The sequence below is a fragment of the Malania oleifera genome, chromosome 9 (assembly GCF_029873635.1).
Source record: "Malania oleifera isolate guangnan ecotype guangnan chromosome 9, ASM2987363v1, whole genome shotgun sequence".
Lineage (NCBI taxonomy): Eukaryota > Viridiplantae > Streptophyta > Magnoliopsida > Santalales > Ximeniaceae > Malania > Malania oleifera.
In genome coordinates, this window is record NC_080425.1 from 25,683,511 (window position 1) to 25,699,927 (window position 16,417).

Consider the following 16,417-nt stretch of genomic DNA (forward strand, 5'->3'; position numbering starts at 1 on the left):
TGACCTATAAGGGCTCGGTCGACCGGGCCTGGGTCAAACAGTTGACCCGGACCGGTTTTGGTCGACCAGGCCAAGAATGAACTGTTTTGGCCGGTCGACCGAAAGTGCACCAAGTGTGCATTTCGGTCCCTTTTTGCAACATATAAATCCTATTCAAGTGCCTATTACATACAAGTGCAAAGGTGAGTGTCCTAAGGTCACTTGGGGTCCAATTTGAAATCACCAAAAAAGTCCGGTGTTGGTCGACCGAAGGTTCACCCTAATGTCTTTCTATGGTTCGGTTTGAGCTTACAAATTAAATCATGCATGTGATGTGTGTGAGCTTATTACAAACTGAAAACCCTAATTACTATTACAGACAAATTTCATTTAAAAATTATTACAATTAAGAGTATGAAATTGTCTTCAAGTCTTTGAGCTTTTCACGTGCCACTGAAGATATGCTAATATGAACCTGCACATGAACTATATATTTATTAAATAAAATTGTATTTGTCATTATCAAAACCAGGGTGTGACCTATAAGGTCAACAGCACGAGTACTCTTCCCATTGATCCTTAAGTCCACACACATTAACCCTTTTGCTCGTGTAACTTTCAGTGCTTTCACCTGCTTTTCCAATGCGCTCACCAGCCGCACTGAACCTACCCTCGGGGCATCATCCTCTTCCTCCCTGCTTTTCAGCACTTTTCTTGAAGTGGAATCTTGTAAAGCATTGAGTAATCCCTTGTGTTGATACTCACTCACTCTATGAGATCCACCACACAAGTAGCACAAAATTTTACTCTTCCCTTTTCCAATGGGTGTGTTGAACCCTTGAGATGATGAAACTTCCTTTAAAATTGATGATTTAGAGTTGGCTCTTCCACTCTTGGGTTTGCCTTTTTTTAAAAGTCTTTCTACTGTTTCCCTCTCTGCCAAATCGTTTGGACGAAGCGGTATCATCACCAGCGTAGTCAGTCAAGTGTTCTGCAGTAGCTTGTACAGTTGAAAAGTCTTGAACCCTTTGCTTATGAAGTTCAGTTCTTGCCCACGGTTTCATCCCCTCTAGAACATAGAACAACTTGTCCATCTCCGACATATCCCGAATATCCAACATTAAAGTAGAAAATTGTTTCACATATTCCTTGATTGACACTGTATGCTTAAGATGTCTCAGTTTTCTCCTTGCATAATACTCAACATTTTTAAGAAAGAATTGGGCCTTGAGCTCTCTCTTCAAGTCTGCCCAACTATCGATTACACAGCCTTTTATTTTCAATTTCTTTGTACTTGGTATGCCACCACAGTTTGACATCACCAACAAAGTACATGGTCATAGTATCCACCTTTGTCTGTTCTGAGGCCATCCTCATAGCGCAAAAGTACTACTCCATATCAAACAATAAGTTCTTTAACTCCTTGGCCTCTCGGGCACCCCCATACGTCTTGGGTTCTGGTACCTTGGTCTTGCTAATTCCCGGAGTGTTGGAGTTCCCCATAGCAAGAACCATAAAATTCACCTTTGCATCCAGATCAGCCATCTGCAACTGCAAAGTTTCAATTGTGTGGCAAAAGTCTTCTGACATGTCGCCTATCAAACCTGCTTGATGTTTTTGTGATCTCATCACTTCATCAATAAGTTCTCTTATTTAAGCCACCTCTGCGGCCACAGTATTGGTTCACTAATCCTCTCAGCATTGTTTGGTGCCATGGTCATTTACCAAAACTTTCCAAATCTCACAATGAAGGCAATCAAATTCACGTAGTAACTCAACCGTAGTCTCTGATACCAAGTGTCACGACTTTGGCTCTGATACCAAGTGTCATGGACTTAACTCTGATACCAAGTGTCACAATTCGACTATTTTCACACCCTTGTGAAGGGTCGTGTGGTGCTAGTTAAAACACTTTTGTTTAACTAGTAAGCCTATCGTTTACCAACATTCATCCACGAAACACTTTTATTATCATTTATTCAAATAGCAGTGGAAACAATAATCAATTCATGAAAGCCATGGCAAACAAGTAGTAAACATTGAAGCAAACGTAATTCATTAACAGCACCTCCGTTGACATCGTGTGTTTAGCGAGGAAGACAAGTAGGCTAAATACGTTGACAAAAGTTAGTGAGTTTTATAATAATTGATGAACACTCACTCTCCCCTAAAGAATTTTCTAGGCCATTCCCACTCTAACACTAGAAAACATCAAAGTGGTCGAAAAGTCATACTATCTTATTTGACATATAAAGACACTATTAATAGAAAATAATCCTATACTAATATTTACAATTCCATCCTAAGCACACGAAACAAGCAAGTCACAGACAAGCATAATGCCTTGAACAAGCTACACCCCGTGATGGTTACGGGCACGTGCTGAATAGCGTCACTCCACCTGGTTGGGCCGCTGGTCGTAAACTCGTAATATTTTGCTTTGCCTGTTCCGCTTTCATCTCTCTCTCTCTCTCTCTCTCTCGCCCTCGCCCACCCGCCATAGAAATGCTTCACAATGTTCCTTAAGCTCTCCCCATCACTCTTCTCATGCCTCATCTTGCTAACCTTCACAGTCCTGTACCTATCCTCTAGGCTTCTCTCTGTCTACACTCACTCTTCTTCTCCAAAAGCCCACACCTCTGCTTCGTTCGCCTCCCCCTGCAATCTCTTTAATGGCAATTGGGTCCAAGACCCTCATCGCAGAGCTATCTACGACGAGACCTGTCCCTTCCACCGCAACGCCTGGAATTGCCTTAGGAACAAGAGGGACAACATGGGTATGATTAATTCTTGGAAGTGGGTGCCCCGAAACTGTGATTTGCCTCGGATCGATCCGTCAGGATTTTTGAGTCTGATGAGGAATCGGAGAATTGGGTTTGTTGGTGACTCGTTGAATGAGAATTTTCTGGTCTCGTTCTTGTGTATTCTTAGGGTGGGTGATTCGGGTGCTAAGAAGTGGAAGAAGAAGGGGGCTTGGAGGGGAGCTTACTTCCCTAAGTTCAATGTTACGGTGGCATACCATCGCGCTGTGTTGCTTGCCAAATACAAGTAAGAATGTTGCACTTCTCTGAGTCCATTAATATGTATTTTTTGGGATGTTTTCTGAACTAATTTATTTATGATGCTGGCGAATTTGCTGGGGCATTGCACTGGGTTCCAAGTAATAGCATATTATATGTAAAGCAGAGCCATTTTTCATCTAATTTTGATGAGGATTATGTGAGATTGTGGCATTACTGGAAGTATAGAAGATGACTTCCATGAAGGTTGCCTTTGCCCTTTGGTTGTCCAAAATTAAATCTCACTGGAAATTTTATTCTTTTGGAATCTGAGAAGTTTCTTCCACTATTACAAGGCGTCAAAGTTAACTGCAGGACCATGACATTTACAGAAAAAATAAAAATAAAATTCCGGAACCTAGCTGTCCAGGAGGTAATTTTTGCATGAAAATCGTCAATCAGCACCTGACAGTGTGTAGCAGTTAGCCTAGTTGATTTCAAAGGCACTCCTATCTATTGAGAGAAAGGCTGCTCTCTGTAGTATTCAAGATATGTAGAATATATACCTTTGTTGTTGTTCAATGCCTCTAAAATAGATGGCAATTTGGAAGAAAATTAATAGACAACCAGACAAGAACAAGAACAAGAACAACAACAACAACAACAACAACGATAACAACAATCATCACCATAGCTAAAGTCCCGCTAAGGTTGGTTATATGAGTTCTTTTCTTCCATTCTATGCAATCTAGGGTAATATCCTCATAAAGTTGGAGTATTGTTAAATCCTTTCTTACCATTTTAGTCCAAGTTATTCTAAGTTTTTCCCTACCCCTCCTATGATTTCTAATTCTAATTATTTCACTCTCTCTTACTAAGTATTACTTAGCCTACTTTACAAGTGTCTGAACCCTCTCAATTGCCTTTCTTTTATCTTATCTTCTACTAGATCTCTGTCTAGCCTACTTTGGATGTGCTCGTTTCTTACTTTATCTTTTAAAATTATATCGTCTAGCCTACTTTGGATGTGCTCATTTCTTACTTTATCTTTTAAAATTATATCGTTCATCCATCTCAATTCTATGTCTTACATATTCTTTGACTTCTCCTTCTGTTTACATAACAGATCCAAGTTAATGAAATCTAATCTAAACCCTGCTTAAACATACATAGTTCTCTTGTTACCTTTGTAGACATAAACAAATTATCAGAAAAAACATTAACAATAAGTTATACTCTGCTTATCACGTTTAGTTCTTCTTCTTTAATGTCCTCAAGAAGTACTCTATTGTTAGCACAAAAAAATAAGGAGACATTGGATCTGTTCCCTAGAAAATCTTTACTGCTACATAAGTCAGCTAAAGACCCATTTATGCAAATAGACTATTAGGAGTTGAAACACAAGCCATAACCAATCAAAGAAGTTACTGGCCCTCGTCATATTTTGTAAAAAACTCCAATTCCAATTGTTGTAAACTTTTCTTACATCAACATTAATGGAACATCACAGTGAGACAAGTTTTCTATGATGATTCCTGTAAAATTTTTGAGCAAGAACTATATATGCTATATTGCTATCTAAAAACCTTGTATCAATGATAAAGAAGCTGTTTGAGGGGCAGAGGCATCCACTAGTCCATCAATCAGCATCTGTAGTATCTCAGTTTTCACTTTGAATATGCATTTGAACACTTTGTAGCGTGCTGCATGCTGTTGGTTTAAAATGTGATTGTGGTGTTAGGATAGGACCCTTAGGCACCAATGTAGCATTAAGTTCTGTCAGTATTCTACCAGAGTTGAAATAAATAAATAAAACAACACAAAAAATTCCTGACAGCATCAGTTACCTCTTTCTCAATTGTCCCCCAACCTGATTTGTAGAGAAAAGCTCCATACCCTTCTGTTCCATGGGCAGTATCATAGCCTACTGTGAATAATGCATTCTTTGTCTCCTTATCAGTCACATCTTTACACAAGATGAAGTTTCTTCTTCTGTAAGAATGTCAGCAGCAGCATTGACATAAAGACCAGATTCATTCCTCATATCATCCGGGAAGCTCAGCTTCTTTTAGGGAAAAAAAAAAAAAAAAATCAACAGCAGCTTCTTTTACATCTTCCAACTCAGTCACTTCAACTCCATTCTCAATATACAGGCTCACAATTTTATTTCTAGCGCCACTTCCTTTCAAAATATGACTGGAAATTTTTTTTTTTAGGATTGGAGTCTTCTAGACAAACCATTTTATTATAGCTCTTTATTTCCAGTAATTTAACTCAGCTTTGGTGGTATTAGAATATTTATGCATTGGTTCCTTCTCTCTCCTTGCTACCTCATTTTGGATAACCTAAAAGCTCTCCTTGCAATTTGTAGAGTTTATCTTAACCTCCTGAGCTATGGTTCTTCTTATTCATCTGTTTTATACATAGGACATCTTCAATGGCAGTGTCACACGCTCTAAAACAGAGACAAATAGGAGAGGGGTCAGAGATACCTGAACATGTCAAGTCTACCACATTTATTTTTTTAACTATTAGAAAAGTCAAGATTAATTAAAACACATCAAGGTATGCTGCCCTAGTACAAACAAACTGGGGCAGTAGCAATCTGTATGTCTTTAATAATATGCATGGGTGTGACTAATCTTTCAAAAAATCTCTTATTTCATTCCCTCTAGACAAACTAAAAGATGGCTAGGAGGATGAGGAAGAAAGCTTTCCTCCTCTCCTTGATGGAGCTTATACCTTTAGGCCCACTGCTCTTTTGCTGTTTTGGCAGTAATCTGCTGTTGCCTGACCAAGTCCCAAATGATACTAGTCCAGGAGCAGTGTAAGAGGATGTGATCAGTAGACTCAGCACTTTACAAACACAAGTAACTTCTGTTAACAAGAGGCAGCCCCCCTTTGCAGGATGCCCATGGTAAGAATTTACTGGAGAGTTGCCTCCCACAAAAATAAAGCAACTTTTGTGGGGGCTGCAGTTTTCCAGATGGGCTTCCAAGTAAAATGACTGCAAGTTTCTGCTGGAGAAGTGAGCTTCCAATAATATGATCATAGAGTAAATCTGCCATGAAACATGGGTGCGCCACATCTACTATTTCCCCTTCTCCCTTTTGATTTTTCAAAGCCCCTTTTCCTTTTTTTTTATTTTTTGGCTTTGCCTTCCTTACCAAGAGCAGCTGTAGTTGGATTTGCATTTTCTCCAGTCTCCTCTGCGTGGCTATTTACACCTCCAAAACCATTAGGACAATCTATGTTGCACTTATCTCCATGTTCATATAGAAGACCTTTCTAAAATTTTTAACACAGCCTTGTTACCATCATTTTCATTTATTGCAGAATGCCTGTTATTTTTGCTCCTGCTAGCATGCTCTTGTTTTTCATCCTAAATGATTTCCTCTTCCCCAGCTACAAGCGTATTAGTTGCCTTTGTAGACCCTGCTTCTTGCTCAGCTTTTCTCAATTCTGTTAGCTTGTCCCTTAATCCATAATTTTTTGCATTTTGGAGTATTGTATCAATTTCCCTATCTGTGGCAAAACAATTTCCAATGCCACACCATTCCAGTAACCGTTCATACTTCACTTTTTTCATGGACAAGCCATCCCTGTTACCTTTGAAAGCAATATACTTTGATAGCACATCCTTGCTCAGCTTGTTGAAAAACCTTTGCATAAGCTAAACTCCCCCATTCTGCAGTTAACTTTTTAGTGAACAAAAGTTTTCCAATTAAGCTAGTAATCTCACCGAGCTTGTGAAAAAACCAAAGGTGCAACTTCATATCTCGAAATCATGGCCATATAATTTTTGCTCATCAATCTCATTTCAAGTCTGGAGGCCACGCATCAATATTAGTTACTTATTTTCAAAGGACCATGAGACCCATATCAAGGGCCCTATGTTTCATCAAAATCAAGCATAAAGACTACATCATTGATCGAGAAGACTAATTTAACCAAACATATACCCACCTCCTCTCAACCTTCTCATTAGCTTAAATGGACCTTGCTTCTAGACACGTCCCACCAAGGCATTCTTCAATCCTTAAAACTTCTTCTTGCACATGTTCCATCAAACCCACAGCAATCTTATTCCCATTGTCAATTTCAGGTTCAACAAAATTTCAGTCCAACTCCTTGTCCTCTGCTATGATTATTTCCGAACAAATTCATTTAAGATTTCCTGCTGTGTTCCCTTATTGCACCAACTGAATCATCATCCTTATTCTTTGCAATGAAACCCTCATCTTTATCAATTTTGACCTTGCTGAATCACTAAATCTTCAAGATCCCATTTAGTCTCCCTGCTGTCTGGAAATTGTGTCATTCTTTGCATTTTTGAAAAATTGTCAAATTAATAAGACTTTTCCATGGCGGTGTGAATGGAATTTTAGGCTACAGGAATATGCAGCCGTGTGGACTAATTGTTGATTCTTTCCCCTTCGTTGTGGAAAGAGCAGCATCTTTATGGATGCTGTATGGGTGAGCGAAAGAGTGTGATGTAATATCCTAAGCACAAATATATTTACTTTTCAGGTGATGCAGGTGAAATGGTAGTACTGACTACTGAACACAAAGTCGTTGATTTCCTTAACTAGTTAGGTTAGATGCAATCTATTTTTTTGTTGCCTTAAGAAGTATTTCCTTTCGAAAATAATTTCATTTTGCGCCTTGCCTTTGATGGTTCTCATTTGTATATCTCAACTAATATGACCCAATGGATAAAATTTATTCATTTCAACTTTATGAAAATGCCTCAGATGAGCAAGGGTTTAGAAGAGCACTTGAGCATAAATCTGGGTTTGGAGATTTGTAATATGTAAATGTGACAATATCTACATTAAAAAACAGAAAAGATAACTGAATGCATTTTTTGTTAAATGGATTTATTTCAAGCATCTATGGTAATACTATTTGTTTGCCCTGGAGAGTACTTATGAATGAGCTTGATGTATATGGGTGACACTGACTTGACCCAAAAGCTTAACCCATTAGGTCTTGGGCCCAGTGATGTATATAAGCCACTCATCCTCCATTCAATTCCAATGTGGGACAAAGTCGAATGGAATCTCTCAACACTATTTGACATAGTATGATGCAAATGATGTGAAAAGTCTTTTTCTTATTGATGAGTATCTGAGGAGTGTTTTATAATTTTAGCTATACACCATCAAAATCAGGACAATGAGGTGAAGAATGGGGGAGGGGGCATGAAAAATCTGCGACTCTGCTCAATCAAGTTTTGCCTGTTGAAGTTTCCTTCTATTCATGACTGTCACTTTAAACACATTTCATAATGAAAACCATGGCTCTCCTTGCAATATCTACAGTCTGACAATTGTTACTTGTAGGTAACTTCATGTTGTGTTCAAAATAATGTCATCGACTACGTAGGTGCTTCCCTACTAAACACCTTGTTTGCGTACCATAATGACTCGTTTGAGCTAACTAGTTAATATATCATGTGCGTTGCATGTGATTGTACGTGAATGATAGCAGTAAAATATTTTTTAACTTTTAATAATTTATATATATATATATTTAAAATATATTAATACTATATAGTTAAATTTTAGTTTACAAATATTATAGCATGAATATTCAAAGTTAATTATAAAAATTAATTCTTTATTAAAATACAAATATTGACATAGAATCAAAAAATAAAAGATATGATATGACAAGAATATACTAAATAAAATTATGAGTAATATTGAACTTTAATACTTACATAACATTATAGATAAAACATTAATAAGTAGATTTCTTTTATTTTTTATTTATAAAAATCTCAATATATGATGTCTTCCTAGGATAATATCAAGAACTTTATTACAATTTCTAAATTGTAATTTGCTACCTAAACTTAATTATTGTTATTTTTTTTACTTAACATTCAATTAATGAGTTTTTTAAATTTTAAATAAATTTTAAATTATTATTTGGAAGGTACTTATAGGTCTAAAGTTTCATTTCTATTTTCTTAAATTTATATTTTAGAAATTATATTATTATATATCTAAACGATGTTAGACACATTACAATAATTTTAGAAAACATCAAAAGAATTTATGTATTTTATTTTGGAATGTACATTTTATTTAACATTTATAATGCCATTACATTTATTTTATTTTTTTGAATGAAATGGATTTTTTTTAGGTCCAAATCTTAAACTATTTAAAATAAATTTTGTAAATGTGTATTTATCTAAAATGTTATTGAATTTTTTTTTTTTCAAAATTCAATTTTATTTCTAAAAGAATATAATTTTTTTGTCTACAAAATTATTTACACTATTTGTACTATTTGCCATTTTCTTTTGGCTAAATAGAGTTTTTTTTTTTAGATCAAAGTTTAACATATCTAAAAATTTTTTTATAAATTTAATTTGTCTAATTTTGTTGAATTTATTTTCTTTTAGGAATGTTTTGTATTTTTTTTAAATATAAGGATATTTTTGCTATAAAATATTTTATTTTATTTGTACTTTTATAAATTTAATATAGTAAAGATATAGATGTAGATATCTATATATAGAGTTAGTTTATTTTTATTTTTTAACCAAATGAAAGTTTTTTCTTTTAGTTCAAAGATTAACTTTTAGACATTGTAAATGAAATTTTAGCTAATATTGTTTGAATTTTCTTTATATATATATATATATATTGGAAATGTTGGTTTTATAGAAATTTACTTTTAAAATAAGGATGCTTTTCTCCACAAATTGAACTACAATTACATCTTTTAGGAGTTATATTATTGTCCACAAAATGATTTATGCTATTCATACTTTTATATTTAGTATAGATTAAAATTTGAAAATACAACCTCACATACTTGTGAACTGATTAAATAAAGGTGGCAGCCAAAACAGACGGTTTTCTCTAATCAAGATGGCTTGAAAGGAATATATCGAGTTGATGCTGATATTCCTGCAGATGATTGGGCTGACATCACCAATTTTTACGATGTGCTAGTTTTCAATACTGGCCACTGGTAATGTTTTGAGTCTCCCTTTGCTCTGTACAAAATGCATAGTTTATCAAACTAATCTTCTCCATTTTGTTTGTCATTCTTGTTGCCATTTGCACATGACTTGAATAGGTAGATGCTTGTTTTGAACACTACCATAATTTCTTACGTTTCTTGTTATAGACTAGAATATTACATAGAAAAGAGGACTTCTTTTTTCTTATTTCTTTGCCTTGTTCATTATTATTGTTGCTGCTGGGGCTGCCTTCAACAGACCATATGTCAATGCTGAGTTCGGGTGGCCTGTTTTGATTGCCAATATATTTGGTGACTAAATAAAAACTAAATAAGTAAAGGAAGTCAAACCAATGATCCCCTTATTATTTTGTTTTGGAAAATGAAGTTGCCATTTCATTTTAGTTTTGAAAAGGTAAAACAAAGTAAAACCTTTTTAAAAGAGATTTTGATTAGGATTACCATTGTGAATAAGGAAGGTAGACCTTTACAGCACCCTAGAACACCCATTTTAAAAATGATAATCGTACTTACCTTTTGTGTGTTTGTGTGCCCTATTTTGAAGTTCACTTTTGAGGAAAAAGATGAAAAAAAAAAAAGGAAAATACCAAGTTGTAGCAATGGCCAATCAACCACTTGTAGAGGTTGGTCGACTGCCTACTATAATTTTCCTATTGTTTGATTTTTGTAAAAGAAATTTTAGACCCTTAACCCCTTTTGAAAAGGCTTTTGTGGAGTTTATACAGAGGAATTAATCCCATAGAAACTTTACTACTTCATGCCCTTTCAAAAATAACATACATTCACACAATAAAGAAAAGAAAAGAAGAGAAATAAATAAAAGAAGTTATGTTTTTTATTGTTATGATTGAGTCTACATATCCTATAGGGAAGAATCAAGTCATTTGTAGACTGTAATTCGTCATAACATTTTCAAAAATGATTTTTACAAAATATTTTGATGAAATCTTTGAAACCACTTAAAAGTCTTTGTATTTTGATAAAAAAACCTTTGTTTTTTTAATTGAAAACTTTGATTATTCAATGAGTATTCCATAAATCAGAGATTTAAAAGCAAGCTTAAGTTGAAGAAAACACATTTTCCCCCCTTAAGCCACTTCATAGGTGATTACTTTGAAAAATGATGTTTACTTGTTTAAACTTGAAGAAAGTCTAGATTTTTTGTGAGAGAACCACAAACCCTCCTTGAAATCTTGTCTTTGAAAATCGTGAAAGTTTTGGAGAACACCTAAAAGCCACATTATTGGTATTGACTGCAAATTTTGGCATAAAACTTTATTTCAAATATTTGAAAACCATCTTCAAATCCTTTTGAAAATGAAATCTTGGTTTTTTATGGAAAATTCATAAAAACCCTTGAAATATCAGCAATCAAACTCGACCAATACACTTAAGAGAGTGTTTAGACTAAAAAACAACATAAAAACCCAAGGAAAATCCAAAAAATAATGGCCAAAAACGTGGTTTCTGGATCTGCTGGTCGACTCGCTTGCAAAGGTTGGTTGACAATCTTTTGTGGTCTAATGGCTACTTTTTGAAAGAAAGCAAGGAGGGTCGTCGACCGTGCCTGCAGGCTGGTCGACCATCTGTTGGGATATGAATCCTACCCAAGATCAAATAAAACACCCACAGATAACACACAAGATTTACGTGGTTCGACCAATTTAGCCTACGTCCACGGGAGAGGAGTAACTTCACTATATATATAAATATATGGGTATATAGTAAAGGAGGAAGATTACAATATATATATATATATATATATATATATATATATATATGGGTATATAGTGAAGGAGGAAGATTACAACACACTCAACTCATTCACTTTAATACACACTCACAGTGCACTCACAATTATTGTTTCTTCACTCTCACTCTTTGTATCTACATAATGGAGGGGAAGTGCCCCTTTTGTAAGAGAGAAGGAGGAGATTACCGCAGCCCAATTCCCTCCAAAAAATCAGCATCAATTGTCCTTCTTTTTCAAAGCGGTGGGAGGAGATGCTGCACCAAATAGCAGCCAATTCTAACCAGCCTCCAACAAGTCTTCCCCTTTGATTTATTATTTAATTACACCATCCGGCTACAGCAATCCTGCTGCATTATTTGACCCCATGTGCAGCTTTGTCTCCTTTGCTTTTAATTATTTAAGTGGCCGACTGCAACCAATAACAGCAAGCCCATCTTGCTTTATTAAATGAGGTGGGGACCAAAAAATCTCCCCTGCTCGACTCATGTAGAGAGTTCCACCAAACTTGTTGCGGTTCTACAAGTTTCGAACTTTGACTTGGACGTTTTCTTAGCTATTATGTCTTATGCATTGTCATCAGTATGAATTTTCTCTCTACTCAACTGCTTTGATTCCAACGCTTCACGAATCCAGTGGTATCGAACATCAATATGCTTTGACTTTGAATGAAAACTTGGATTTTTGCTGAGATGATTAGCACTTTGACTATCACAATAAAGAACATACTTCTCTTGCTTGTGGCCAAATTCCTCTGGGAACTTCTTCATCCATAGAAGCTCTTTGCTTGCTTTAGTGATGGCACTGGACTCTGCCTTAGTAGTGGACGATGCAACACATTTTTGTAGCTTTGATTGCCACGACACTGCTCCCCCTGAAAATGTCATCAAGTATCCCGAAGTAGATTTTCTGGAATCGACGTCACCGGCCATATCTGCATCTATATAACCTTCCAACGCAGGTTTGTCATGACCAAAACATAAACATAATTGAGAATTACCTTTGAGATACTTGAAAATCCACTTGACGGCTTCCGAATGTTATTTGCCAGGATTAGAAAAGAATCAACTGACTACTCCAACTGCATGAGCGATATCAGGTCTTGTGCATACCATGGTGTATATCAAGCTACCCACGGCTGAAGGGTAAGGCACTTTCTTCATTTCTTCTTTTTCATTTTCACTTGTAGGATATATTGCTTGGAAGTAAGCTTGAAGTGTCCTGCAAGTGGGCAACTGACTGGTTTTGCTTTGCTCATGTTAAATTTTGCTAACACCCTCTCAATGTACTTTTCTTAAGATAACCACAACTTTCTATTTTTCTTATCTCGAAAGATCTTCATTCCAATAATCTGTTTTGTTGGACCCAAATCCTTTATTACAAAGGATTTGCCTAGTTCTTTATTCAATTTTTCTATCTTCTTAGTATCACGACCAACGATCAGTATATCATCCACATAAAGCATGAGAATAATGAAATCATTGCTAGAAAATCTTTTAATAAACACACAATGGTCAGATGTGAACTTGTTATACCCGTATTCCATCATGAATGAATCGAACTTCTTGTACCACTGTCTTGGTGCCTGTTTGAGGCCATACAAACTCTTTTTTAGTTTGCTCACAAACTGTTCTTTTCCTTTGACCTTGAATCCTTCAAGTTGTTTCACGTAGATTTCTTCATTCAAATCACCATGGAGAAATGCAGTTTTTACATTAAGTTGTTCAATCTCCTAGTTCAGGCTAGCAGCCAATTCGAGAACAACTCGAATAGATGACATCTTCACCACGGGCGAGAAAATCTTTTCATAGTCAATGTCTTTTCCTTGACCAAAACCTTTCACAACTAGTCGTGCCTTGTACCTTGGTTGTGAGTTTCCTTCGTCATTTTTCAATCTAAACACCCATTTGTTGTTGAGTGCTTTCATTCCCTTTGGTAATTCTACCAAATTTAAGTGTGGTTCTCACGCAAGGATTTCATCTCTTCTTGCATGGCCTTGAACCACTCAGTCTTGTGCTCATGTGACATGACATCCTTGTAACATTCTGGTTCTCCTCCGTACGTTAGCAACACATACTCATCTGGTGAGTATCTGCTAGAAGGTTGACGCTCCCTGGTGGATCTTCTTATTTGGGGTTTTGCTGCTGGAGCTTCTTGATCACCTTCAGCTATTGGTTCATCATCTTCCTTGTTATCATCATGCTCTTCTTGTGGTTGTGGTGGTGAATCTGGAATCAGCTCGATTGGACTCCTGAGGAAATGCTTTGGATTATCAGCCTTCTCACAATCGTCAATAGTTTGGTCTTCAAAGAACAAAACATCTCTGCTTCAGATGACTTTCTTGTTCTTTGGATCCCACAATCTGTAGCCAAACTCATCAATATCATAATCGACGAAGATGCACTCTTTTGTCTTTGCATCAAGTTTGGTCCTTTCATCCCGAGGAATATGGACAAAAGCTTTACAACCAAACACCTTTAAGTGTTTATAGGATACATCTTTCCCAGTCCAGATCCTTTCAGGAATGTCACCTCCTAGAGGAACTGAAGGAGAAAGGTCGATGAGGTTAACTGCTATCATTAACGCCTCACCCCAGAAGGATGTTGGCAGCCTTGAATGAGAGAGCATGTAGATAATCTTGTTGCAGATGGTTCTGTTCATTTTATCTACAACGCCGTTGTGTTGAGGAGTCTTGGGAACTAACTTCTCTAGCCTAATACTATGTACTTTGCAGTGCTCTTCAAATGGCCCAATGTGTTCACCATCGTTGTTTGAACGAATACATTTGAGCTTTCTGCTAATTTGTCTTTCAACATTGGCCTGAAACTTCTTGAACATATCTAACACCTGGTCTTTACTTTTCAAAGGATAAGCCCACACTTTTCTAGAGTAATCATAAATGAATGTAACAAAATGCAATGATCTGCCAATAATTTTATCATTCATAAAACACACGTCAGTATGAACCAGATCTAGAATATGCTTTCTCCTAAATGGAGGGTTCTTTCGAAATGCAACTCTATGTTGTTTACCAACTAAACAACGAGTACAGTTTTTTAAAGAATTACCTGAGAAATTTGGAAGGAGCTTTTTCCTTGCAAGAATCTTGAGTCCCTTCTCGCTCATGTGGCCAAGTTTGTTGTGCCATAACTCAGTGGTGACTTCATGTTCTGTAGCATTCACATCTCCTGCACAGAGTTGCTTAGCTTGAGTGTAGTATAAGTTAGCATCCTTCTTTCTTTTGGCCTCCGCCAAATTCCTTTTCTTGAGCTTCCAAACTCCATTACCAAAATAGCTTTCATAACCCATGTCATCAAGTTGACTTGTGCATATCAGGTTAAGGCGAATGTCTGGTACATGCCGAACATCCTTCAGTAGTAGTTTGCAACCAACATTTGTTTCTATCAACACATCTCCTTTACCAGCAACTTTGCATTTGACTTCATTTCTCTTCTTAACAAAGTCATAATCACCACATTTGTAAGATGAGAAGAAGTCTTTTCGTGCTGTTACATGGATGATGCTGCAGAGTTATCGTCCATGTTGTGTCTTGGCAGGTGAGGTTAACATGTCCTTCCTCACACATCGCATAAGTTTCACCTTCATCAGAAGTCACAGCTGCACTACTTTTGTCCTCTTCTTTCTTGTCTTCGCTGGTTTGTTTTGCCTTTCATTTCCAACAGTCCTTTATATGTCCAGGCTTATTACAATAATAACAAGTGAAGTTGCCCCTTGATTTTGATCTACATTTGGACTTGCTTCTAGACTTGCCTGTGTTCTTCTCGTTTCCTTAGGAATATCTGCTTCTGCCCCTCTCAATAACCATCGCTTGTCCTTGAGAGTGAGTGGGCAAGCCTTGCTCAACTCTTCTCTTGCCTTCTCTTGTGATGCTATCCTTCACTATACTCAAGGTTACCTTTCCGTTTGGTGCTAAATTACTGAGAGCTACCATTAGTGTCTCCCAGCTATCTGGTAATGAACTTAGCCAACTCAATGCTTGAATTTCATCTGCAATAGTTAGTTCCATGCTTGCCAGATTATCAAGAATTTCATTAAGTTTATCCAAGTGATCTTAAACATTTTGTCCACATAATTTTAAATTCACAAGCCTTCTTATCATGAAGGCTTTGTTCTAGGCATTCTTTGGCTCGTACATCTCTCTTAGATGTTGCCAAAGTTTTTAGGTATTCGTTTCTTTGGCTGTGTCACAAATTGTCCTTGTCTCAACCCACCGTCTTATAACACTGACAGCTTTTTTGTTAAGTTTCTTCCAATCAGACTCAATTTTTCCACTTGGCATGATCCCTTTACATTCAATGGGATCAAACAGATCTTTACAGTATAACAAATCTTCCATCATTGTCTTCTAGATTGAATAATTTGTCTCTGTAAGTCTGATCATGGAACTACTGCAAGACTTGTACTTTCCTCCATTTAATATGCTCTGGTACTATGTGTGGACAACTACAGTGAATAATGCTGCTACAGTATAGTCTCAAAAATTAAGAACAGATCTAGCCATGAAGGCGGTATCAATACACATCAATAAAACTTGCCATTTAAGGAAGTATTAATACATAGAAATAAAACCTGCCGTCAATGCGGCATTAATATACAAAAAATAAAACTTGCCAACAAGGTGGTAAACCAGTAGCTCTGATACCAATTGTTGGGATATGAATCC

At 36.3% G+C, this 16,417-nt stretch overlaps 1 protein-coding gene across 4 annotated transcripts in view; it reads left to right on the forward strand.

The window, feature by feature from the left end:
- The first annotated feature begins 2,394 nt into the window (after positions 1 to 2,394).
- LOC131164711 (protein trichome birefringence-like 12) overlaps positions 2,395 to 16,417 on the forward strand; it is a 32,215-nt gene continuing 18,192 nt past the window's right edge. For 3 of the 4 annotated variants that reach the window (XM_058122128.1, XM_058122127.1, XM_058122129.1), the window contains exons 1-2: positions 2,413 to 3,027; positions 9,834 to 9,971. In XM_058122128.1, the coding sequence (XP_057978111.1) occupies positions 2,495 to 3,027; positions 9,834 to 9,971 (671 nt within the window). In that variant the 5' untranslated portion in view covers positions 2,413 to 2,494. Of the gene's footprint in view, positions 3,028 to 9,833; positions 9,972 to 16,417 lie in introns of all 4 variants that reach the window. The other variant, XM_058122126.1, reaches the window with a different exon arrangement.